Below are 26,589 nucleotides of genomic sequence, written 5' to 3'. Positions count from 1 at the left end.
GTTTCGGCGCGGTATCTACCTGCGAAGTAAAATTCAATTATTATTATTATTATTATGAGCGATACGCGAGCTGCCGCTGTGATGTCTTTCCCGGGCTATTTAACGTCTTTGTTCTGCGTTTAGTATCACATAATATACACGGACAGTACTGCAGCGTATAATAATAATTAGCACCATTAAGAGGTAACAATAACCGCGATGTGTTATTATTGCATAAGAGAAGGTTGTGAATTTTTAATAATGCGTTGGCTCATTCTTTTTTTGTTTTTTGTTCGCTACTTGGTGTCTACATAAAAAGAAGCGATTGAATTTTATCAACATTTTGTTCTATGATGATACTATATTATATGTATAATAGAAACAGTCCAAAAACATTAATTAATTTACTCTTCGCACTTTGACAGATCCAAAATGTGTGTATATTTTATGCCTAGATGTTACTCCTTAATAAATTATTGTGTATATACTATATACACAATACACACGTTACAGCAGCTTTATATGGTATATTATGAACAGTGACCTGACAAAAGAGGTAATCGAGAAGCAGTGGCTTCTAAATTTATAAGAGTTGGTGAGTGGCCAATGTATAATAATCTAGTATTAGTAAGTATTTTAGTAATTATTATGATAGGTGGTTAAAAATACAGCAGTAAATGCCCGTATTGGGTTATTTACTCATATATAAATAAATTAGTAGAATAAATTAACCTCTGAACAATTTCAAGTTCATCATGCCACTTACGTGAAACAGTTCAGTAGTTGCAAATGTACCAAATACATTAGGTTTTATACCTACATTTATTAAACTAATCATAATAATACATATTATATTTAATACGATTAGTAAAAATGCATAAAAGTAGAATTTAATTTAATTATATTATATTTTATTAAAATTTTTGGACTGAAAAAAATATTCGTATAGTTCTTTTACTGACCCACATAATATAATATAAATAGTACCTGCAAGTGTATAAGTACAAATATATTTAGTCGAAACAAAATGTAATAAGGCACAGCATAAAGGAATGTAGCAAATCGCAAATTTAATGTGAACAAAAAATCGAAATTTCTAACTTGCACATTAACAGTGAACATTCATTATTATATCGTTTACTTAATCTATATTATACCTAATACAATATAAGAAAACACTATTCTGTCGTAGTTGACACGAATGCAATACAACGATCTGATGCGTCTGTGTAACAGACATAGTTCTACGGTTAAACGACCGTCTTCGTGTAGCTGTTATACTATTATGGCGAATTGTGAGGTTGCTTGTTTAATCGTAGACCACTAACGCGAACGAGTATTATGGTTGTAGGGCACTGAGAGGTCAGATAGGAAAATGAAAACCGCAGATAGTTTGTAGTATTTCAGGTGGAAAAAGTTGTAAACATTAAACATACTTTATTATTATTTACTACACATTTAAGTAGGTAGGTACAGGTAACTCTATAGTTTTGTAAGTTTTGTTGTAGATTTCTAAAATACATTTAAAAAAAAATAGTCATTATTTCATTAATGTCATGAGAAAATTTAATAATATATACATATATAATAATACTTCAAATTATTGATTTTTAAAAATGACGAATTTGTGTAAGCAACTGTGAGTCATAGAATTCATTTTATTGAAGTTTTATTTTTATGTTATGTTCAGCCTTTGTACATTTTTGAAACATTTACTGTTAATAATTGCAAGTCATATAATATACGATTGAAATTTAAACGTATGGTAAATTATTTCAAGTAATCATGTAATTGTTATTGTTTTATTTTCATGCTGTGTACAGACTTCGTGAGTTCTTTTTAAGATAGAATTTTTAACAATTTTATCATCTCGTAAAATATATATTTTCTTGGTTATTTTTATCCGTGATAATTTTTTACCAGTTTATTAACACCATACAAAATATTCGTTATTAATTACTAACAAATTATTTTCTCAATACAAAGTATCTGTGGTACCTATTCATATAAAATAATTCACATAATTCATAAAGTGTCCGTTTATCCAGTATATTATATGTGTTTATACGAGTACCTATAGTATGATTGTTTTCTTTATACTCGAGTTATTTTTCAATTATTAAATATTATATTAAAATATTATTACCAGTTGACCGGTTTTTGTGAAGGTTAAACAAGTAGGTAAGTGGGTGTTGTAATTTTTTAGTTATTTCAATTAGAAAATATAGAAACCTAACTTTATCATAACGAATGCATTACTAATGAAGAGGTACATTTATATTTATTATTTTCTATTATATTGCAGGTACTTACATACTATATTAACCTGAGCATTGATCATCATGGTGATAGTGATGATTTGTGATGATACATAGGCGATCGGTTATAGTATATAGGTACTTAATCATGCGTTCATAAATGATTAAAAATCAAAATATTATTCATTTATTAGTATAATAAATTAAATTGTTTTTTTTCGTGTTATATATTTTTGAGTGAAAGAATAAACGGAAAAACAAAATTATAGCAGTTTAATAAGCTGTCGACCTAAAACCTGATGCAGAACCTGCAATATCAACCTTATTATCTCTTAAGGATTTTTAAAAGACAACTTTCCTCAAGTAATTGCATTAAGATCGATTATTTATTAGTTTATATTGCAGGTATACTTATTTAGTTCGTACTATGTATAATTACTTCAAATTCAAAGTAAATTTATAAGTCCTGATTGAATCTAACTATAGCATCTTTAAAAAAAAACATATATTTGTAAAACGTATTAGATAATAATTATTCTATCACCTTGATTTTTCGAATGAAAAATAGAAATTACAAATATGACGTAATGTATATATCAATAGCTTAAATGCCGTTTAGTCTAGTAATTTTAATATTTATCTACGAGTATTATTATAAACGAGAAAAAATATAAGACTGATATTTAAATAAAACATTTATACCTACCTATTAACTTATTCAGATGTATTTCTTAAATTTGTTTCATTATAAGGTATAAACATAGAAAATAAAACACATAAAAATACATTATTTTTATACTTAATATAATCATATAAGGCATAACCAGAGCTCGATTACTGGTTTTTGGTATTTTTAATGCATTATAATTAATTATAATGCACTAAATATTTATGGCATATTTTTGATTATTGTGTCATTACGTGTTATTTTATTATATATTTATACGTTTATATTGCAAATTGAATCCATCCCGTTGTGAAAGCGCTTAAGACCAAAAACATACCATAATATTTGAATTTATCATCAGACAGCTGATGCGTTATGGTATTTAGTGAACGTACTTGTAAACATAATTATTTCACTTTCGCCGTACCCGTAGGTACTTAATTCCTAACCTAACTTTTATATTATACTCTCGTTCAAGGCGGCCAGTCGTGATGAACGAAATCGAATACATTGAACTTGACAGTTCATGATCACGAATTGTTTATATCGACCACAGTATATTAATCATATATGATGGTGCATTGTACCTATTTTTAATATCGTCGTCGTGGACCGCGATGGTAAAACCGCAATGATGTCCGTGTGAGACTGCTGAACACAACGACTTAATTTATTCGAATGTCTATTTAGTCTATTTGAAGCCGAAGTTAAATTATACATTAATGTTCAGCGATCTGTAGCCAAATTTGTTCCTATAATTTTTAATTTTATAGATAAATAAATATAATACATACCAACTGATGATTTTGTTTATGATGAACATTATTATTTTTTCTACAAAATTATAAATAATAAAACACAAAGACGTTCTAAAAATTACATTCGTTGTGATTATAATTTTTTTATTTTTACTTTTTCATACAGTAATATACATATTAATTTCATATTCTAAAGTAAAAAATTATTTGGATATAATGTATAAATCAAATTTTGGAAGAGTAGTTTAAGAATTATAGGTACCTATTTAAAATTATTTTATGATTTGTGTGGAGTGGCACAGGAGTATGCCCAAAATTTTGATCCACTATTCCATTGATTTATGATCAAAATCACTTTATTATATTTAATACAACATAGTAAATTTAGAAAATACTTACATTTAAATGTTTAAAAATATACATCCCAAATGTGTACCAATTAATCATGGATATTTTAATATATATTTTTTTTTTGTGTCGTTTGAAGTGAATATGATGTCTTTTGGTCTTTCAATTCGAATTTATCTGAAATTCGTAAGACTTTTTTTTAGATTAATTTCCGTTGTTATATTAATATCATTAGTCACTATGAAGAACCCGTGAAAAATATAATATAACTATTTAATTATATAGTTAATTATAATTTTGTTGTACATTAGGATATAGTAATGCCATGAGTTGCTATGGAGACACAATTCATTACTATTATGAACGTTTAAATAATATATAATTATTTCTTGTTAACTAATTATGTTTTTTGCAATCAAATAAATTGTCTTTGATTTTAATATTTTGTTTTAAACTCTTAAAATGTAAACATAATATATAAATCATAATTAGGTATATGATACATCATAAATTATTGATAAAGTTTAAATTTTATAAATAGTCAATTTATATTCTACTGTATTATATTGACCAATGTTTTGTTATAGGTTAATAAATAAGTTATTATGTATACTTATTTCATGAATACCTATGTATTGTGATCATCGGACACAAAAAATCGTTAAAACCAAGCGATAGTATGTACCTAGGTATCAAAATGAGAAAATTATGTTTAAAATAAATAACATAAAAATTAATACATATTTTTATAGAAAATTAATTTAATCATACATGTTTTACAGTGTACACAGTAAAAATATAATAATATTCGAATTACATATAAATTATAAAGCTAAGGCATTTCTCGACTGAAGAGTTCCTTTTTCCGATGTTTATTGATTTCAGAAAAAATTCTTATGTAGTTACGTTCCTATACATAATATACATAATATTATGCTTAACATTAATAATTATATAATCAAATTATATGATAATGATGTTACAATTAAATTCAATACACATACAATTTACAATGTCTTAATGCAAACATAATACATACATTATGTATTTTTATGACAGAGCAAACGGTTCACTTACCAAATAAATATTTAATAAGAAAAACATGTTTATATACAATTACAAAATAAAAATAATTAAATAAAATATGTTTTAAGTTGTATAAAATGAGTTTCATAAGTGAAACAGACAAAAGTAGACGCATTCGATAGGTTTATATAAATAAATGTTTGTTCAACGCATACACGTAACTAATAAATTATATAAATGTGACTAAAGTATAATAATATATATGTATAAAAATAATATGTACAAAATATTTTTTTCTAGACGTTGGCACAGATTTGTATCCCATTTGTATCTTTGGTTTTATGTGTAGACTCGGAGGCGAATGTAAGAGCAATAATTTTTTTATTATTATTTACTCTGTTCTTACTATACTCGATATTTACCGACGCCTGCTATAAGCAAGCATCTTCGTCTCACATATTCTTTTAATTATTATTATAACCTTAAGATACGCGTGTACATATTACATGATATTTAAAATGTATTTTATATTATTATAATATTCATGGCTCAGACACCAGATCGGTTATCTGTTTGTTCTTTTTGCTCTTCACGCACCTACCCTTATAGCATATTTCAGTCTCCATAGATACCTTGGTCGTGGTGGACGTGACCGGTGCGATAGGCAGTTCCGTGACCGCGGCTGCGGTGACGACGGTTGGATCCGTTGACTCTGTCTCAGCAACTAAATCAACTGTCGAATCTTCAGCTGCCGTAGACACCGTTGCGGTATCAGCCCGAGGTTCGTCACCACCACCACTGATGAATTTGGCCAGCATATCAGCCAAGTTCCGTTGGAATGCCTCGTCTTGTTCGTCGTCCGGATATTTGGCCACAGGTGGAGACGCTTCTGGAGTCTGAGTAGTTTCGGCCGGACGTTCTTCTTCCGTTGTCGTCATCACCACTTCTGCGTTATCAGAAACGGTAGTCATCGAAAATTGCTTTTGGCTATTGTCAGTTGTCACGGACGCGGTTATGGTTGTCGGTGCAACTGTGGTAGTAGTTGTGGTCGTAGATAGTTTTTCCGGAGCGGAAGTTGATGAGACTCCGAGCTCAGTGGTCGGTTTTGTCACTAAGTCATGAATGGCGTTCGCTGCAATGGGGCCTAAAGAGTTTTGTGACTCAGCTGTGTCCAGGTTGTCTTGTGGCTTCTTTACTCGTACCCTGACCCAATGGCCTCGACGGCCTGGTGTTTTCTTCTCAACGTTCGGGTCATGGGCTTTTTTGTCATTACTACTGTTGTGATAGTGTTTTTCCTTTGATAAGTCTTCGTCCGCTGGTGGTTCTCCACTACTAAACTTGCTGTCTGGACCGGAAGGCGCTTGCGTGTACCTTGTATCTAACTCGTAACCATGACTCTGCTGTACGGTTACTGGTTCATTCCAGAATGACGCGGCTTCTTCGATTTTCTTCTGTTCATCTTGTTGAACGGTCGGCTGTACTTCTTCTTGGAACTGTTGCACAGGAGCGGCTTCTGTAGTCGTCGTGGTTGTTGTAGTCGGTGTGGTGGTTGGTCTCCTGCTAGATCTCGATCGCACGAACTCTGATCTACTAGCTTGTGTCGTTCTAGACCTCAAAGGATTTCTCGTAGTTTCAATCGTTTCAGTAGTTGTCGTAGTTGTTACTGGGCGACGTCTTTTCAGAGGATTATACCTTTGGGTCGATGTTTCTGCTGTCTGCTCGGACACTTCTTCTGAAGCGCTTGAAGACTCGGTCGTGGGTCTTTTCGTCGTAGTTAATCTCTGCCTTGGCCTCAACTTCGTTCGTTCTTTGGGTTTTTCACTGGATTCAATGATATTTTGAGTACTTGGTACTTCAACTGGTACTTGGGTCGATGTCGACTGTAATTTATCGTAATACGACAAGCGCTGTCTAAGTTTTGGCGTGTCTGTGGGGGATAATGTCGCTACCGTCAGAGGTTCTTCAGATATGGTTTGTGGAGGATTGGATGCCGATTGAACTTGTTCCGTAGACGACTGTTGTTGATTTAAAAAGTTATTACCTACTTGGTACTGAGAAAGTGGTTGTACTTGTTGAAAGTTTTTATAAATCTGTTTTTCAGTAGAGCTAGAAATAAACTGTTGCTGATTTCTTTCTGGATTGTTTAGATCATTTAATGATTGAGGATTACTTGAAATTTGCTCTTGAGTAGTCTGAGTAGGATTATCTAAAAGTTGTTGATTATTTTCAAAGAACGGCTGTTGGCTTGGTTGTTGGTTATTGAAAAACTGTTGTTGTTCTTGCTGAGGCCACGAGTTGAGAGTGTCCAAATAGTTTTGTTGGTTTTGTGGAACTTGTTGATCTGCGAAAAATTGTTGTGACGGTATGTTATCAAACTGCTGCTGTTGCTGTGTATTGTCAAACTGCTGTTGCTGAATGTTATTAAACTGTTGTTGCTGTGAGCTTTCAAACTGTTGTTGCTGTGTGTTTTCAAACTGTTGTTTCTGTGTATTTTCAAACACAGGTGATTGTGTGGTTTCAAAAACTGTCTGTTGTTGTTCTACCGGTTTTCGTGAAAACTTCTGTCGAATGGACGTTGGTGTACTCTCCAAAAATTGTTGTTTATCGTTCACTGGAGTCGAAATTTCTGGCAACTTTTGTAATTCTGCAGGTGTTGTAAATTGATCTTTTTGCCGTTCGGTGATATCATTTAAGGGAGTAGTCGTGCTAAAACTAGTCAATGAACCCCTATGCAATGGTTTTCTTTGTCGATTTCGTTTTGGTGTAGTGGGTGTGACATCAGTGCTTGGTTGAGCTCTTTCGGTTCCTCGTTGAGTGGTGCTGGATACAGATGGTTGTAAAGAATTCACCTCAGTTGGCAATTGGGACGTGAGTTTGAATGGATTGAATTCAGTAGAAGAAGAAACAACTGGTGACTTGGAAGACACAACAACAGATCCTATATGTGGTGGTGGGAATGGGATTTTTGCGTAACCTGGTGGAGGTTTGAAATTAAGTGGAGCGACGAAAAATGGTAAACGATCGACCATTGAATCAATTTTAGTTATATCGAGAGACGACAAATAAGGCAATGCAAATTTAACATAACCTCTGGGTGCATCGAGATCGGATGGTCCGACGAACACTTTGGGTGAACGGTTACCAATTGTATCTAATACTGGTATAGTTTTTGCATCCTTAAGTATAGTTAGTACTTCGTTTATCTTGTTATCCAATCGTTTTTCCATATAAACAGAAAGTGGTGGTTGATGAGGTGGTGGATATGGCGTCGACGATGTTTGTATTACTTTTTCTGTCTGACTTGGTGAATTAAATGACAGTTGAGGTGCTAATGTCGAAGGTTGCGATAGTTGAACTTTTGGTTTTGATATTTGTTTTACTTCTTCAAATTTTGGTACAAAAGGTGCTTGTGGTTCTTGTTTAGGCCTCGTTTCTTGGAAATTAGGAACAACGTTTTGTTGAACTTCTGGTTTTGGCCTTAGAGACTCGAAATTAGGAGTGAATGTTTGTTGCGCTGTTACTTGCTGTGGAATTTCTTGGAAGTTTGGAACAAATTGCTGTTGAGGTTCTAATTTTGGTTCTTCAAACTTGGGTACGAATTGTGGCGGTGGTGGTAATTCTTGTCTTGGTCTATTTTCTTGGAAATTGGGAATAAATTGTGGTTGAGATTGTAATTTTGCTTCTTCAAATTTGGGAACGAACTGTGGCGGTGGTGGTAATTCTTGTCCCGGCCTAGTTTCTTGGAAATTAGGTACAAATTGTTGTTGTGGTTCTAATTTTGGTTCCTCAAATTTGGGAATGAATTGTGGTGGTGTTGATTGTTCTTGTCTCGGCCTTGTTGTTTCTTGAAAATTAGGAACAAACTGTTGTTGAGGTTCTAATTTTGGTTCTTCAAATTTGGGGACAAAATTGGTCGGTGGCAGTTCTTGCTTTAATCTTGTTTCTTGGAAATTAGGTTGGGCACCTTGTGGGCGTGGTTCTTGTCTAGGTCTTGTTTCTTCGAAATTTGATTGGAAATTTTGTGGTGGTGGCGGTGGTCCCTGTCTTGGACGATTTCCATCAAAGTTTGAAACGAAATTTTGGGTTGACTCTTGTCTAGATTCGTCACTATTGGGTGTAAACGTTTGTTGTCCTTGTGGTTTTACTTCTTTTGGTTTATCTTCGAAAGATGGCTTTTGGAATCTATTATCGTGAAATTGAAAAAAGTTGGAAGGTGGGTTTCTTGCATCTTCGACAAACTGAAATGATTGAGGACCGGCTGGCTGTTCGTTTTGAGGCAAAAACTCTGGACGTTGTTCCTTCAGTTGATTTTGGAAACTTGGTTTACCTTGTTCAAATAACTGTGATGGTGGTGGGAAACGGCCAGTATTCTGTTCAAATGACGGTGGTGGTGGAGGTGGTGCAAAACGATTGGATTGCTGTTCAAATTGTTGAGGAATTGGGAACTGTGGTTCAAACGGTTGCGGTGGTCTTTGGAATTTTAGTTTGCCAGTCTCGAACGGCGATTGCGTCTTAGTTTCAATTTGTGACTGTTGCGGTATCGGCCTATCGGCTTGCAACCTGGGTTTTTGCCTCTGTAGAGCTTCAATAGGAACGTACACGAGTTGAACTGACCCTTTGTTTTGTTGCTGAATGAATGGTGATTCAGGGAATGTCACTTTGTTTTCCTTTGGTACAGGTTGAATTTGTTGTTGGGGTAAGAACGTGAACTGTGGCTGGAAATTGGGTAGCCCTTGAAATCTACCTTGGAACGGGTTCTGTTGGCCAAAAAATGGTACCGGGAAGTGCACAGGTTGTGGTATTTTTGGTGGCTGTTGTTGGCTGAAGAACTGAGCTGACGTTGCCGCCGGTGTAGTGATTTCGTACGGTTCACCAGCCGGAGCTCGGTTGAAATTGTTTTGCTTAGTATTAAAATTAAATGCACGTCCGGATGGTGCGGCCGGTGGATTTAATAGACGTCCGACTTCATCAACACCACCTGCTTCGTCACTAGATTCCAAATTCTTTTGACACGACGGACATGCTGCCGTTATAGGTATCCAATCATCAACACGTTTTGCAGCAGTCTCAGGTCGACTCCATTTGTTTTGTGGTCGTACTGGTTCACTCAACAAGGCCGTGCAGAGAAGCACGACCAATCTCCACCCTTTCATGGTTTATTGGGACCTGTAAAAAATATTCATTATTTATTTTATTTGATTTAATAAATATTTAACATTATAATATCACTGCATTTAAATATGGTCCAAATAAATAAATATAAATAAAAATAATATTATCGAATCTGAGAATATCTGTATAATAGTTTGAAAATTACGTACACGCTAAACAAATTTTTTTAACTTCCTTTTTTAAAATAAGCAATAATTTAAATAATATAGAACAGATAAAAAAAATCTAATGGATTATGGCATTATCATCTAGATATATTCATTATTGATCACTTAGTTATCTATTACGCCACGGTGGTTGCGTAATAAATATTATATTATTAATGTCGATATATCACCTGAAACTGATCGTGCAGACATTTTATAATATGATAATTGTCACACCGGAACTATTTGGATTGCACTAATACGTATATCAGGTCACATTCAAATTAAATTATGAGTAAATTGTCCGAAACTTAAAATATAATATTATAAACATTTTTTCTGAGTTCTAGAAGGACACCGTCAAAGTCATTTTCAACACACATATTTCGAATCAATGACATGCTACAATGTACCTTTATGTATGACGTTTGCGTTATAAAACACGAGGTATGCGACGTTCAATATCTCGTAACAAAAACAAAACCAACACGCAGTTTACATCAATATTATTTTTTATTTATGACATAACACAGTTGAAAAATTGATTAATTTTTTTGTTCGGTGAAAAGTAAAAAAAAAAACTATTTCATTTTATAACATAAATCTACACGTTTAATCATGCGTACAATAAATAGCGTACCTGCTATGTATAAGTAGAGTAATAATTAATTTCACGGAGGATGTACTTATTATGGTTGTATCGTAAAAACATATATATATGTAGCATACGATTGTCATGCAAACAATTTAGGAAATACAACGAAAATCTTAAAGTTTTTGTCTTACTTGGGTTGTATACATTATATTATTATAAACGGTTATTCACTTTTAATTTTTTAAAAAAATATTCAACTGGTATATTGTACTTGTATAGTTGTATACACGTAGTCGTATGATGTTTCCAATCCGTCATAATCCCAAAATAAGTATAAGTAAGTTGGTTATTATCAAAGCTGGGAAAGTAAATATATTTTTGTAACTAGTAAAAATTAAATTATTCGATAAAGTAAATTAGTTCATTCAGATCAAAGTTAATTTTAAAATATAAATGAATTTGAGTAACTATAAGTTGAGTAACAAATGTTTAAAGTAATTATATTATAAGTTAAGTTAAAAATTACTTTTTCAGAAGTTATCCATTATCGGTAGGTATAATCTTGGTATAAGATAATAAATTAATAACGAACACTACTGCCACTTTTATGAATAGGTATTTTATTTTTAAACGGTTGTTCATCTTTAATTATCCAGAAATACATTCAACTGTACAATAGGTACACTCGTATGACGTTTCTAATTCGTTATAATTACAAAATAAGTGTCAGTCTGTCGGTTATTAATTGCAATATTATAAGATAAACGTATTTTAAACACGCGTGTATAGCACAGCACATAATTACGAGATACCTAATCCACGGTAGTCACTATCCCAGTACTTATACCTACATACCCGAGCAATGGTAACCAGCTGTAGTAGTAGTGTTAACTTAATGAACGCGAACCTAGTTTTATAATGAATTAATGAAAATAACTATTATCAAGAAATATTTCATACATGAGTGATGAGTGTCACAAGTACGAGTAAATTACATAAATTGTGCGTGATTTCGTACGTTATTTTTATAAAACAGTTGAATACATCGTTTATTGACTCACGATGGTCGATAAGAACTGTCGACTGTATAATAACATTAATGTGGTGCTTTTTATTTTGTTCGATTACGCGTATGCCCGTCCCAGGATAGAAAACGTCAGAAGTACGAGTGTTTGACATTGGATCACACCAATACATTATTTTGACATTAAAGCCATAGGTATAACGATTATGTCTGACCTCTGTGCACGCGTTTTTCTAGTTATTTGTTTTTCCACTTGAATTATATAATTATTTACTTGAGTAAGTACACCGAACGTTCGTATGGAATAAAGAAACGATGACACAAAAATGGTCGTAGCGTGCGTAGACGAAGAACAAATAACAGGCAATCATTTACAAATCCAAACTGGTAGGTTTTTACTGCAGTTTGAAAATCTCGATTAATATTTTTCCGTTCAACCACTTCTTTATGTTGTTTTTGTCGACCGATAGTTCTCGTATTAATCATTATTCATTAGTAATCACTACTTAAAGTTAGCTTAATGGACGGATTCGATAACTCGTTGGTGTAAATACATTTACGGTGACCGTGGCAAGTTATCCGGTAAAATATCTATTTATTTATATATATGTGTGTGTGTGTACAGAAAGAGAGAGAAAAAACGAAACTGTGCATAGACAAACGAACGTTTATCGCTTAATTTGAATATTAAATTTATATAATATACCTAAATGATGACAATCACTACAATTTTATATCGCAAATTTTCAAAGACGAAATGAACATAAAAACTCAATAATCACTAAAGTAATATATTATCTACTATGATATTATAATATTATATCGAAATGGTTCCTATAATTTAATAATTTATCTTTATATTCAGACGTTTTGCATTCAACGAACATTACTTTATAATAATTGATACGGACACTAGAAATGATTGGAAACTTTAAAATCTCAGAACGAAAAGAGAAATAAAAACGAAACCATTATAATACTATTATTATAGTCTTTGCAGGCAAAAGCGTGCATCGCGCGTACACGAATATTGTGCCGTTCTACATGTGCGCTGGAGTTGCAAAGACGATAATATGCAGTCGGGCAATTATATTATACACACCGTTTTTAATAATCGCTATTAAACGTAATTTTCAACTTTTTCAAAGTCAACAAACCGTATACCGCCGTCAGACGGTTCCTCATACTTCGTAAAATACCCGTCCCGGCGACGGCCACGCACTTGACCGCGCGCTCGTTCGCCAGGCGAAATCAGCATTTTATTATTATTATAATATTTTTACGGTCGGCGTGTGTGTCGCTCGTAGAAAGTGAACTTGTTGCGGCAGTCATATACGTACCGCCGACGGGGGGACGAGACGATATTTTAATTAAAATAATATATACGCCGTACGACAATAATATATTATAACGGTTGTAGAACGCACACGCGATACGTGATCGGCGGCCGCGGCTGCTTCCTGTCCGGCCGACTCTATTATGGCAACGCGTCGAGTTTTGTTGGCGAAAAAAAAAATTCGATTCGCGCGATTCGTTTACGACCGACCGGTCAAACGACGATATTCGCCGTGATACGGAGGAGAATGCGAACGAAAACGAAAGCGGTCTTCGTAGAATGGAATTCGAATAATAATAATAATAATAATGACATAGGTAGTAATGCGATCGCGCCTAACGCGCGTAGGTAGAGGCGTAGGTATATTGCGCAATCGACGATAGTTCCCGGATTTTGATCCGAGCCGGGTAAAACCGATACAGTAACGGGATCAGTCGTATAATTTCTTTTTTGGAAATCCGATCGTTCTTCTGTGGCTTTAACGCCGCGCACACATTTCCCCTATAAAATCGCGACATCCACTATATGTCCACGAGAATAATATTAATAATGACCATTGTCATCGTCATTACGCGTTAGGCTTAACGATTGTTTTTCGAAATATTATGCTTTAGTACTGTAATAATTATTAACGATTAGGTATGGGAGAAAATCGGCTGATCGAATACAAGGCATAGGTAATAATTCGTGTGTCCATTATTAGTGAACGCTAAGTTTAGGAATGTTGTTTGTTTAAACATCGCCGCTTAACTTTTGATAGTTATTATAATATTCTCTAAACGATTTCGAAACAATCATTGCGTTTAACGAATACGAGTCATTATAAATGTTGTTGAATCGTGAAAGAATTTACGTTTTAAAATAGTATTATAATTATCGCAATTATAATTTGGTTTGGAATGTTTGAACGATAAAATAATTTAATATAAAGTTTTTACTGGTTATAGTGTAAATATTTGCACTCGATGATTAAATTACATATTTAACGAAACGTAACAGTGAAATCTTTCGAATAAGTACTTGAAAAAGAATGGTTTGTTCTTTGGAACGCGGACACGATGTAAAGGCGTGGAAAGGAGTGTATGTGTATCACACTACGTAGGTAGTGTCTCAGTTTCCGAGTATTCAACGCGTTTTAAACTTTCTGACTTTAACGCCAGATTTCGATGGTTCAATGAGCAATTTATAATATTATATTTTATTCATCGCATAATGAAAGTTTGTTTTTATATACGCATCGTTAACCACAAAAGAAATCGAAACCAAATATTCAGGAAAACTATAAACATTAAAAATAACAAACATATCGTCTTACGATTGTTATATATAAATACATAATATACTTGAATGTACAACTTGAACTCACAATACAATAAGTATGTTCTATATTGGTTCAGCGTGTATACCTACAATAGCTAGTACAATGCAATGTTTATGTTCATATATAACGTTTTAAATATGTTTTTTTTTTAATATTTAAAAAACGTTTACAAAATCTTTGATCTTATTCGTTTCGGTTTTCACTAGACGGTAAAAAAAATCATTACAATAGTGTAGGTACCTACCTACTGAACAATAAATGGTCGAAATACGCTTATAAATTATAGGTATGTCTACTGCTCACTTCGTTGAATATTAAAAACATAAATTAGACCGCTCGTTACTGTGTATAAGCTTTAAATACATTTAAAATTTAAGAAAATGATTTTAATGCATAAGTCGAAACGCGATGACTACAATATATGATTATATCACACGCGCGTTTACATATATAGGAAAACTAATTTATCATAACAGAATATTCTCATCCGAACGGCGGCGTCCTTGTGCACCCATCGAGTGACAAATCACACTCATAATTTAGTGACACATAATCTGTATAATATAATATTATATAACTTTTCACGAGAAATTATATGGAAAATAAAATAATAGGTACGGCCTGATGCAGCTATTCCGCCGTGGGTACACTGTTGTAATTTCGCCTCCGCTCAAATGACTTAACGAAAAAACGGGCTGTATAGTGTATACATAAATCTACGTATTTATTCAGGAACAGAGTTTTTTCCTTTAAAACTATTTCCGGGACCAATATACCTTATATTATCTCGTTGACTCGAACAAATTAATTATTTATTTACGTTCTATATAATTAATTAATTAATTGGTATGCAGTACGCGATCGCATGATTATTGCATTATAAACTGTGCAGATATATTAGCAACAATAATGTTACCATTAAACGATGAGTCATTTCGTTTGAAAATTGTACACATTATTTTGCTTTAGTTGCAGTCATTTCAATGTATTTATGAATAAAATTTTGACAAGTTAGGTATTATTGTTGTTCACAGCTAATATCGTTTTAACATAAATAAATACTATCTATTAGTATATTTTGTATATTTCAACACCGCAGTCTATAGGAAAACTATTATTTCATTTATTGTGTATAAAATAAGCGATTGCAGGATAATATTTTAAATGTTAATTTTTAATTAAAAACTAAATAATAATATAATGTTTTCTCAGACCTCGATGTGTTGCAATGACAGATGATATTATCGATAGGTATATTCCTACAGTTTATTATTTTTTTTCACTAAAGAGATTTCTCGTCTACATGATCATGACAAAACCGATGAATAGAAATATTACTTTTATTTTTCCCAGCAAATCCTCGTTTATCATTTTATCAATTTTTGACATATCTAGTAGACGTTATAAAAGTATATCTATATATACACGGAAAAAAATAATAATCATTTCCGTCCAAATAGAATAGACGCGCGCTCGCGCACACCCGCTTTCATTATTATTGCTACTGCAGCAACAGCAGCAGCAGCAACTATATCCCGACGCAATGACTGGCCGTCCTCTAGAAATCTCGCCGACCTTCGAGTCAAAGCGAAAGTTTTCCATTTTCACGTTGACAGACGACGGTACCTAATGTATTTGTTTTCAATTAGGTGTTCATTTATTGTCGTGGTTTTTGGATATACTCAGCGTACCTATATTTATATAATGGTTATATGGATATATCGTCACAATGTAATTTTATACTCGCATTCAAATTTGTAGATAATATATATACCTACTGATCATTATCGTAAGTATCATTATCGCGGCCGACGTGAGTTTGGTACGAACGGCAATGCTCGAAAACTGATAGCTAATGCTACACAGGGCTGATATCGTGGCTTATACGTTTTATAATATAGTATAAAATATGTATTTTTGGTGCATTCGATGTACCTATATCTACGTATATAGTATAGTGAAAGCTGAGTGCGTTGAACCTGCAGCAGCATTTTACCTTCGTCCGATGAGAGCGATAATGAATAACTTGATGTTAATTCGTGTAATAAAATATATTACGGAATGCGCGTACGCCGTATGATTGTGTTTCTGACTATATTATTATGATCGCGCATCAGAAATTAGTGTCACGAAGACTAAAGGCGGTGACGATTATTCAGCGGCTGGGACATGACAAAAGTATTAAGTTATTAATTTTTTTTTCGAGTTTGTTTTCATGGTCATCGAAACTCATTCAATATTGAGTAAATATAGGTGTGCTGTATGAAATCGATATAGTTCTTTCAACTAATTCTGTACAATGCTTATTGATGCGCACAGCTACGTACCTACACTGCAATATGAAACGACATAACTTGTTGGTTTTTCTGTTTTTAGTTCATTCATCAATAATTAGTAAATAATTTATTCAAGAACACCACTATTGTTCGTAGTATTACACGTATGAGATGACGTAGTGACATAATATTATCAAACGTCACGTTAAAAATCGATGAGTTATATGATAATTAGATAAAAGTTTCAGTGTAAAATCATAGACCTAAGAAAATGTTGTACTATTTGTTTGAGTATTGAATCGAACAAATTTAGACAGAATTTAATTTATGATTATTGACAAATAATGAAATAAATATTAAATAATAAAATCATGCCTGTAAATACAAGTTCATTTAAGTCCAAAAATCTATCAGATAATGGTAACAGAAAATATACATTATTCAAACCCTGCAAACGTCTGAAATCCACGACAATTAGTGACGCCCACTATAGTAGGTACCTATGCTGACAAAGACTATCGGATTTTTATATATTTATATTGTATTTTCATTGATATGAATGTATCTAGTATAAGCAATGTGCCGTTAGTTAATGTATAAAAATTGAAATGAATTAATGATCCACAACGAATTTTCAGGGAAAAAAGGATCATGCGCGAGTTTGCAACATTGCAGTATCTATATTACATACATACACATTAAAATATAATAAACTATAAATCTACTTCTTATTAAATCGCCATGAAAAAAAAAGTATGAAATAAATCTAATGGAACAAATTAATTTTGAGTACAGGAATAATAATAGAATAGCTTATTTAATTTAATTACGGTTCATATAAACAGTAAATTATAGTATTACATATAGATAATATATTATTTGACCTTTAGATATATATTTTACATTTTACAGTCGATTTTGTTAGTATACAATTTTAGAAATTTCAGTACACTTTTAATACTTGATTTTTTGAAAGGTAATACCTATTCGTTATTCTTTTTTATGTATTATTATATTATAACTATGCATGTTGCACGTTTTGAAAATTTGTTTTATACTACGTAAATAGCAATTCATTGAAATAGTTAAATACAAAATTAACATTTATATTTGTGAGTTAAACAGCCATTATATGTAGGTATTTGTAGGGATATCTATTACATAATTATTATACTGTAACAATTCATACATTTGTACAAATATGTATAACTGCACGTGACCAAATGAAAATATTTTCATTCAAAATATTTATTATTTTAAAACAAATTAACTCTCAAACATAATATTCATACATATGTAAGCAATATACTTTATAATAAGAATCGTTATTGATACAAATATATTTCTTAGTAGTTGTAAAAGTCAAGCATAAATCTGAAGTCTAGACTACACGTGTCGAAATCGAGTAAAATGTAACAATATAATATATGTGTAATATGTATAAAACACTATAATATATAGTAACTTATGTCTCACTCTATATTGACTGATTTAAAAATTACGAAAATTTGTTCGATCAAGCTGAAGTTGATATATTATACAATAAATTATAAGTAGTATAGGCATTGATATAATAAGAATAATAGTGTTATATATTTATATATAATATATACAAAATAGTGTACCAAATTTAGTTCAAAGTAACTTTATTATTTTTAATCATTATTGTAAATCGTCAATTCATGTATTTTAAATTTTTGACACAATATAATAATATATTGACGTACTATAATCAATTAAAATTCTAAAATAGGTATAACTAATAACTATATTACATTAACATTAAACATAATATACTATAATAATATATATAATGATTCTGGTTATTTAATATTTTGTTATGTAAATATATAAAATATAATAGTTGGAATATTAGAGACGTCAAAATTAATTGAAAACGATTTAAAACTATTTTATTCGACAAGTGCACAGAACACGATCAACATAAAAAAAAACTCTATTATAAATAATAATAAAAATAATAATATTATAATCAATGGGCCTATAGTACAACACGATAGCGCCGGAACTTATAAACTGCGTGAAAGCAATAATGTTATTGACAAATGAAAATTTTCGATTAAAATACGCATCAAAGCGTTAATAAAAAATTGGAATTATGATTTCATATCCGTTGTTGGGCTCACCGATTATGAAATGATAAAGAAAAAATCATCTGCCGACCGAGTGATCGTATACGACTTGCGCAACATGCGAAGACATCGCAAATTTTTGTTTCCTTTTAAACGTCATTCGTCTCGGTCCTATCCGACTATCCAGTCCAGCGTATTGCGTTTATATATAGGAACATAATATATAGGTATACCTACAGTTTATGATTTCATTACAAAAACTACGTGTATCTACCTACGCGATATCAAAACACAATGTAAAAAACGTAGGTACATATGGATATGGTTATGTAAAGAAAAAAAAGTAATCCTGTCCCGCTGTGTGACCAAAACGTCAAAAACGGAAAAGGAATAAGAGAACACACGCATTGCAACAATGACCATAACTACGACGTGATATATCGCATAATCATGAACATACTTATTATTTCACACGTTAATTATATATATACATATATAATGTCCACTGATTATTGTTATATCATAACCATCGCTTTTAACGTCAAAGACGATAACTTACTATACGTAATCACATTCTTTGAATACTGTGAGTCGTAGACCGTAGTATATTATTTTTAAATAATGTGCGCATAATAGAGAAAAATAATAATATTATACTGTTATTTGTTCGATCTCAACAAGAGATTTTAACGCCCGCTTCGTTCTTAAAAATTATTTATCTGTAGTTGTTTTCGAATTAGTTCATTGCTACGAGTTTTCATGCATATATTTGGACTCTGCGAAAGGTCATGTGAATTTGTCTAATGTTTATATTATAAACTATAAGCTTCTGTATATTTAAGTATTAAACAAAACTACAATGGAAAACTATTTCACACGTTTTTAGGATTAAAGGCTGCACCCGGGTCAAGGTATAAGCGTGTTAAAAATAACAATGACAAAACCCCGGGGTCGTTATAAAAATTAAATATAATAAAATATAACCGTAAACAGTGTAAACTCACGTGACAAAAATGCGATCTTAAAAAGTGAGGTTAAATGAAATCAAACATTAAGTGATCTTTCACTATTTGAAATTATGAAAGATGCAAAACACATTATACAATAAAATAAAACACATTTTGAAAATTGTTGCATGTACATTGTGCAATGAACTTTATACAATAATTGTATAAATAAAAATATATAGTAATGTATATTATAATAGGGGTAGACTTACTAAGAAATCCAAGCAATATATAAAGTTTATATTAATATAGTTTCATATATAATAAGTTTAAAACTACTTTTAATTAGCTTTAAGTATACTTTGAATAAATTGTTATGAACCTAATAGACCTACTACAATAACATAAACATTTTCAAATATTTTAAACGCTTAAAAATACAGAATAAATGAAAATACATTATAGACAAAATCAAAATCTCCATGCATTCACATATATATAATAATATATAATGCTTTATAACCGAAATAATAAAATAAAATATTTCATTTGAGACACGTTATGAATACTAAGGGATGTAGGCGATATGGGTGTAATATACACAGGATGTAAAGAGTACACTTTAATATAGCGAATGTATAACGTATATAAGTATATAATTTATCCATCCTAAACATCTCTTAGCTGTGTTGTAGAAAATATACCTGTTCTCACTATATATTTAATTTTGAGGGTTGTAACAGCTGATTGTTGAAACATAAAACATTATGTACGAGTAGGTACGTAGTATTATATAAATATATATTATACTACAGTGAATACACAGCTACAAGTATACCTTTTTTTCTCGCTTTATAATAACAGAATCTGGGTTGTAGCAGAGAAAATAAATCGTCGGGGATCACTACATGCAATTGTTAACAGGTGGTAGGATGCATTATATAGATTAATATTTAATCCGGTCTGGCGGTCTGTAAGCGTTTCTATTATCATATAACTACTGAACCAGCCTGCTATAACATATACCGATATATACCTATATATAAAAACGTACCTACAACGAGAAAATAACAAAAATGTCGTTTCTTGTACGAGTGACCAACTTAAAACGTGTTCATATAGACATTTAAAATTGAGAAATGTATTCTATATAGTTGAGAAATAATCGTGCATTTTCAACCCCCTTCCCCAACATAACACCCTTACATGAAAAATTCAAGAATAGTGTATTTCCCGAAGCTTTATAGTATAGCATTTCAACTTTAATTAAGGTGATTATTTTATCATATAACATAAATTTATAAATTAACGTTCTTAAATGAAATTATATTTTTAACTATTTTGATCTCTATAATTTAATAAGTTATGTATAATAAAATACATTTTTAGTCTCATATATTCCGAAGCAAAATATATTTTTGAGTATTTTTACAAATAATTAATATAAAGTGTCGAAATAATATACGAGTAGTTAATAGTTAATTAGTTTGCAAGTATTTTTTTAAAGTTTAAATGACTAAAGTATGATCTAGAGAATATTTTTTTTCAAGACTTTATGTTGTTATGATGATTAATGAAAGAGAAAAAAAACAATATTTTTAAATACGTATGAATTTCAAGAGAAAATTACAGTTTTATGATACAAGATCGCACAATATTATTTGAACAAACTATACTATATATCGATGACTTTGAGTGTACAGTTTGCAGATTACTATCGATAGTCGAGTTAAATATTACGTCAAATCGCTCGTATATACGGTGTGCGTAGAAATAGTGAGATTTGTTCCGATGATGCATATTATAATATATAGATAATATTAATTATTTATCCTGTACAATTATACCTATGTATAGTTAAAATATAATCAAAATTACGAATACTCACGAAATACACTCGGGGCAGGTCTTCGATGACGGTCGTCGGGTGTATGTCTATACGCGGGCGCGTGCTTTGAAACGACAATATTATTATGACGTCGTTGTTTTTCGAATGGAAATTTTCTTATGCGGACGGATGACCGACGACGAACAACTCGCACGGCGGAAGTACGCGAGCGTATTGAGACGATTGCGCGCGGAATGACCGTCGCGGGACACGGGAGAACGCGTTTTGGAAGTGTTCGGCGGCAGTGGCGTCGGTGGTCGCGTCGCCCGTGTCGGTAGAGTCGGCGGGAAGAACGTCCGCCGGTGGGGTGGTGAGAGGTCCGCTCGGTGATCGGCCGCCGAAAGGAAAAGTGAAGAGACGCGACGGCTTCGGCGGCGGGTGTGAGCGCGCGTGTCGTTGGCATTGGTGGCACCAAGGTCGCGACGTCGTCGGCAGTAAACAACACGTTTTCCACCTGCTAAGGTATGGAAAAAAACCAGCCCTTTTTTCATGAAACACTATTTTAATACTTTTTTTTTTTTATAAATACTTACTCGATAACGCTGCCACCATCACTGCCATCGCCAGGAATTCTCGGCCAAGACGATTTAAATGTTATGTTGTTGTTGTTGTTGTTGAATAGTAGTTGAAATGTGGATGGCTAAATTTATGTACGCCTCAAGAGTTAAAAACGTTTCCACATGCTATAAATATCAATGACTCATATGATGGATTAAAGAAATAAATTGAAAATGTATACCAAATAATTAATAAATTCAAAATAAACACAGCATAAACACTAAAACGCGTATTGATATAATGATATATATATTTATAAGCTAAAATAACTAAATAAACATTGGATGTATTTCAAAAGTGCCTTATAAGTCCATAAAATTTTTTTAAAAACAATTAAAGTGTTATGTTCAAAATTCTCGAATATTTATAATAAATTTCTCAAAATATTTGAATTTAAATAGCAGCTAATTCCGAGTTAAACTCTATAATATTATGTATATTATCAAGTTAATATAAATTTGTTCACCTATTTCAAACAATAGTGATTTTATTGTTTCACAATTTTTTACAATACTTTACTGCAAAAAAAAAACTAGCCTAAAAACTTAAAAACGTCAAAATTGCATAAAAAAAATTCCGGCTGATTTAAACATTGTTTAAATCAAAATTGAGCTTATACGAGTCAACTAAATTTGGTATTTCCTATTGCTCAATTCGTGTTCCATACTGTTCGCTTGAAATAAAACCTGTGCTGTGTCTAGCGTCCTCTTCACTAAATTATGTAATAATGTCATACCATTTTTAAATTTATTACGATTTATTATTGTCATGGAATATGCATTGTCACTCACGATAACGTTTTTGGCAAGCTCTTCAGTGACGACGACGGTTTGAATATTTTTCATTCTCTATCACACTACCCTCCCCTCCCCTGCTATTATGTACTCACGTCCCCCGCAAAGTCATGTCGCACACGCTACATCGTGCGGCGTGGTGCCGATAACATTATTATTATATAGCATCGATTAAAATATAATAATATTACGAATAAAAATCAATACATATAGTGCACTTAATTCATCTGTACGACGACGATGGTGGTAACAACAATATTGTATTATTATAATGTCACGGCGGGCGCAACGTCCGCGATTGTCCCGCCTTCGAAAAAACATGATACTCGCGTGGGTCGTTTAATTATCGTGGGCAGGTGTATTGCATTGTATTATAGGACGGATCTATAATACGTCGTATTTTTATCGGCGGATTAGTCGGTTACGCCTTTATAATATAAAATCGCTAGGTATTGTATTTTGCGTTAGTATCGACATTAGGTATATTTTAATCACATTTTTATTGAAATTTCACTTTTTTTGCACCAGTAAATTTTGTTTTTTTTTTTTTTGGTCAACACGCGTAACATGAAGTATATAATATTATCATTCAAAACGTCGTCGTAATTCGTTGTTTTTTATTTATTACGAGCGAATTAATACGGAATGTATAATATAATTATTTTTATTATAACGTTACAATGTCTTACCGACAACAGTTACAGACACTTTTTCGACTAATAATTAATAGAAGGTCCTATATGTTGGTTTTTGATGACATTTTTTCGTAATTTCCTCCAAGCTTTAAATTTCAGCATATTTATATGCACCAAGTACACAACATCCGTTCGGTTTTAGATTTTTTTTATTTTACTTAACATATCAATGTCTCTAAAATAGATTGGTAAAAAATTATTAATATTATTGTTATTACAACTCATATTGAAGCGACCAATTTTCATTAAGTATAATAACATTGTTAAACCATACATTATGACTCTTTAAGATAAAGTATGTGCATAATGAGTGACACAAGTTTATTGTTTTAAACCATTTTCAGACTTGCAGTGATTTTCGAGTGGCCATGGGTATGAGTGTTGAAAGTGGGTAGTTGGTTTTTGGTTTTTATAATCAGTGTATCACCAACAATAAAACAAATATATGCCTCTTCAAGATTGAGTATGTTTTAAATCATTTTGACTATGAGTGGGCGCAGGGAGGTTAAAAGTTATGTTTATCCTGCACTTATTATAAAGATTAAATAGTAAGTGTTGTCCATATAACTACATAATATAAATAATTCTGTACCGCTATATATGTACTTTTCGTATGTGGTTTTGTTTCATACACGCAACAATCATTACAATCTGACTAAAACCGACAATTTTACGATCAAAACTAACAAGATTTATCATTAAAATAGTGTATAAAATCCAAAGATGGTACGATGAACTAGGTAAGCCATGTGTTATTTATTATACGTGTATACGAAATTATTACGAGAGGAAAAATATGTATAGGTACCTACTCTATAAATACATAATAACTACCAAGTAATATAATAATAGAGTCTATCAAATATCCAAAGTGTTGGTAATAATCCGACCTTGTAAACTGTTGCATATTATGAGAACTAATAATTTGAAGAAATCGATTTTTTTCGAAGTATAAGTACTCACGCCATGCCACGCTGCACCTGCAGTGACGTGATATAATGTAATACTGACTAATGTAAGTATAATAAATCGATAATATTATGGTAATATTAAAATTACCAATTATTTTATTATAATCGGTTGCAATTATGCAACTATTCAAGTAGGTATTTACGTTTTGTGCAGTGCATCTCAAACAAAATTATGTAAGTGTCGGGTTTTTATATTATATTATGAATTATGGATATTTTTACGTTTTTCTCATTAATATACATTTTAATAGTTCTCAGCTGATGGTTTAAATAAATTGTAAATACACTTAATTTCCATAGTTTTAATCAAACCCGTGTATCTTTAACCGTACACATACCACATACAAGTAATTACTACAATTATTAACTCCAGAAGAAGAGAAATCGAGATCTGTTACGTTGTGTAATGAAAAACCGGCGTCTTGGAAATGTTAACTCCATATAGAATGAAAAATTGTAATCAATATGGCGTTATAACATATTTAAATAAACTGTTGGATCTTTTAAAAAAATATTTTGTATACGTGCAACATCATGCACTGGCTTTCAAGACTATAATATTAGGGGAGAAAACAGGTTTAACCCTCGTCAAGACCAACCGGGAAAACTTGTATGGGGCATTTTTGTATTTAATATTTTAATCGACTGAAATGTGATTAGGTATATACCATAATATAAAAAAAGGTTAAATGATTTATTAACTGAACATAATTTAACAGAACATTTTCTACTTTTAAGTATCTAATAAATATATAAAAATATTTAGCTTGAAACTTATTTAAAAAAAAACATCTTAGAAATTTCGAGTAACTTCTAGAATAATTAACGTTTTAATAGTTACGATGTAAGTTAGTATCTTAAACTAAACTATAAAAATTGACTTATACAAATATAAGAATTAAACGATCATATTTTAGTAAAGTTAAGGACAATTGAAATAAATATTATATATTTATGTGACTACGTCATCACGATTGGTTTCATTAAATTATTATGACATATCCAGAACAAGGAGGGAGAGATGAATCGAAGAAAATGCAGACAGACTGCTAAGATATTATTAATGGATACATTATTACTTTTATAATAATTCATATTTATATAATCGACTATGAGCCGGATATACTTTGCAAGTGGTGGGATAACCTAACCTAACATATAATATTATAGTCATCGTTTCAACGTTTCAGAAGGCCACATTGTCGATGGACCGGTACGTTAAAACCATGTTATTATATTAAAATTTGAAAGCTGCAATTATGAATCATTGTATTATTTTACATTGAACTAATTTAGTGATAAATTTAGTTTTTGGTTTATATTTACTGAAAAATAAATTATAAGACCTAAACTATGTTAAAGATTGATTATGTACCTATTCATATTTTTAAAAAATCATTCACACTATATTATCTTTAAAGCATACTACAAATGTTTTACAATACATAGGTAATGGAAAGAAGTACATTTAGAATTTCCCACATTTCTATTAAATGAATTAAAAAAAAAAAATAATTTAAATCCAGATTAATTAAAATAATTTGTACCTAAAATTTATACGAGTATAATAAACAGATAAATAAATAAATAAATAATCAATTAAAATAAATATGCTACATTTATAATATTAATAGCTTATAATTTACTGTTTAAAACTATATTATCTGCATATATAATATGTGTACTAAAACTCGTTTTCTGACATTATGAAGAAAAACGTATTTTCAAATTCAACAA

The 26,589-nt window shown here is 31.3% G+C and overlaps 1 protein-coding gene across 1 annotated transcript; it reads right to left on the bottom strand.

The window, feature by feature from the left end:
* Nucleotides 1-4,751: 4,751 nt before the first annotated feature.
* On the bottom strand, nt 4,752-22,097 carry LOC114130954 (protein piccolo-like). The gene is made up of 2 exons (XM_027996056.2): nt 21,835-22,097; nt 4,752-10,202 (listed from the first exon to the last, which is right to left on the bottom strand). Exon 2 carries the CDS (start codon nt 10,187-10,189, stop codon nt 5,579-5,581), a length of 4,611 nt encoding a protein of 1,536 aa, XP_027851857.2. The 5' UTR covers nt 10,190-10,202; nt 21,835-22,097; the 3' UTR covers nt 4,752-5,578.
* Nucleotides 22,098-26,589: the final 4,492 nt, after the last annotated feature.

The sequence above is a fragment of the Aphis gossypii genome, chromosome 2 (assembly GCF_020184175.1).
Source record: "Aphis gossypii isolate Hap1 chromosome 2, ASM2018417v2, whole genome shotgun sequence".
In the NCBI taxonomy this organism is placed as follows: Eukaryota; Metazoa; Arthropoda; class Insecta; order Hemiptera; family Aphididae; genus Aphis; species Aphis gossypii.
Note: the sequence above shows the minus strand (reverse complement) of the source record. Positions and strands in the feature narration are given on the sequence as shown.

Excerpts from the sequence above, each read along its gene's own strand:
- LOC114130954 (XM_027996056.2), bottom strand. The coding sequence starts at position 10,189 with ATGAAAGGGTGGAGATTGGTCGTGCTTCTCTGCACGGCCTTGTTGAGT.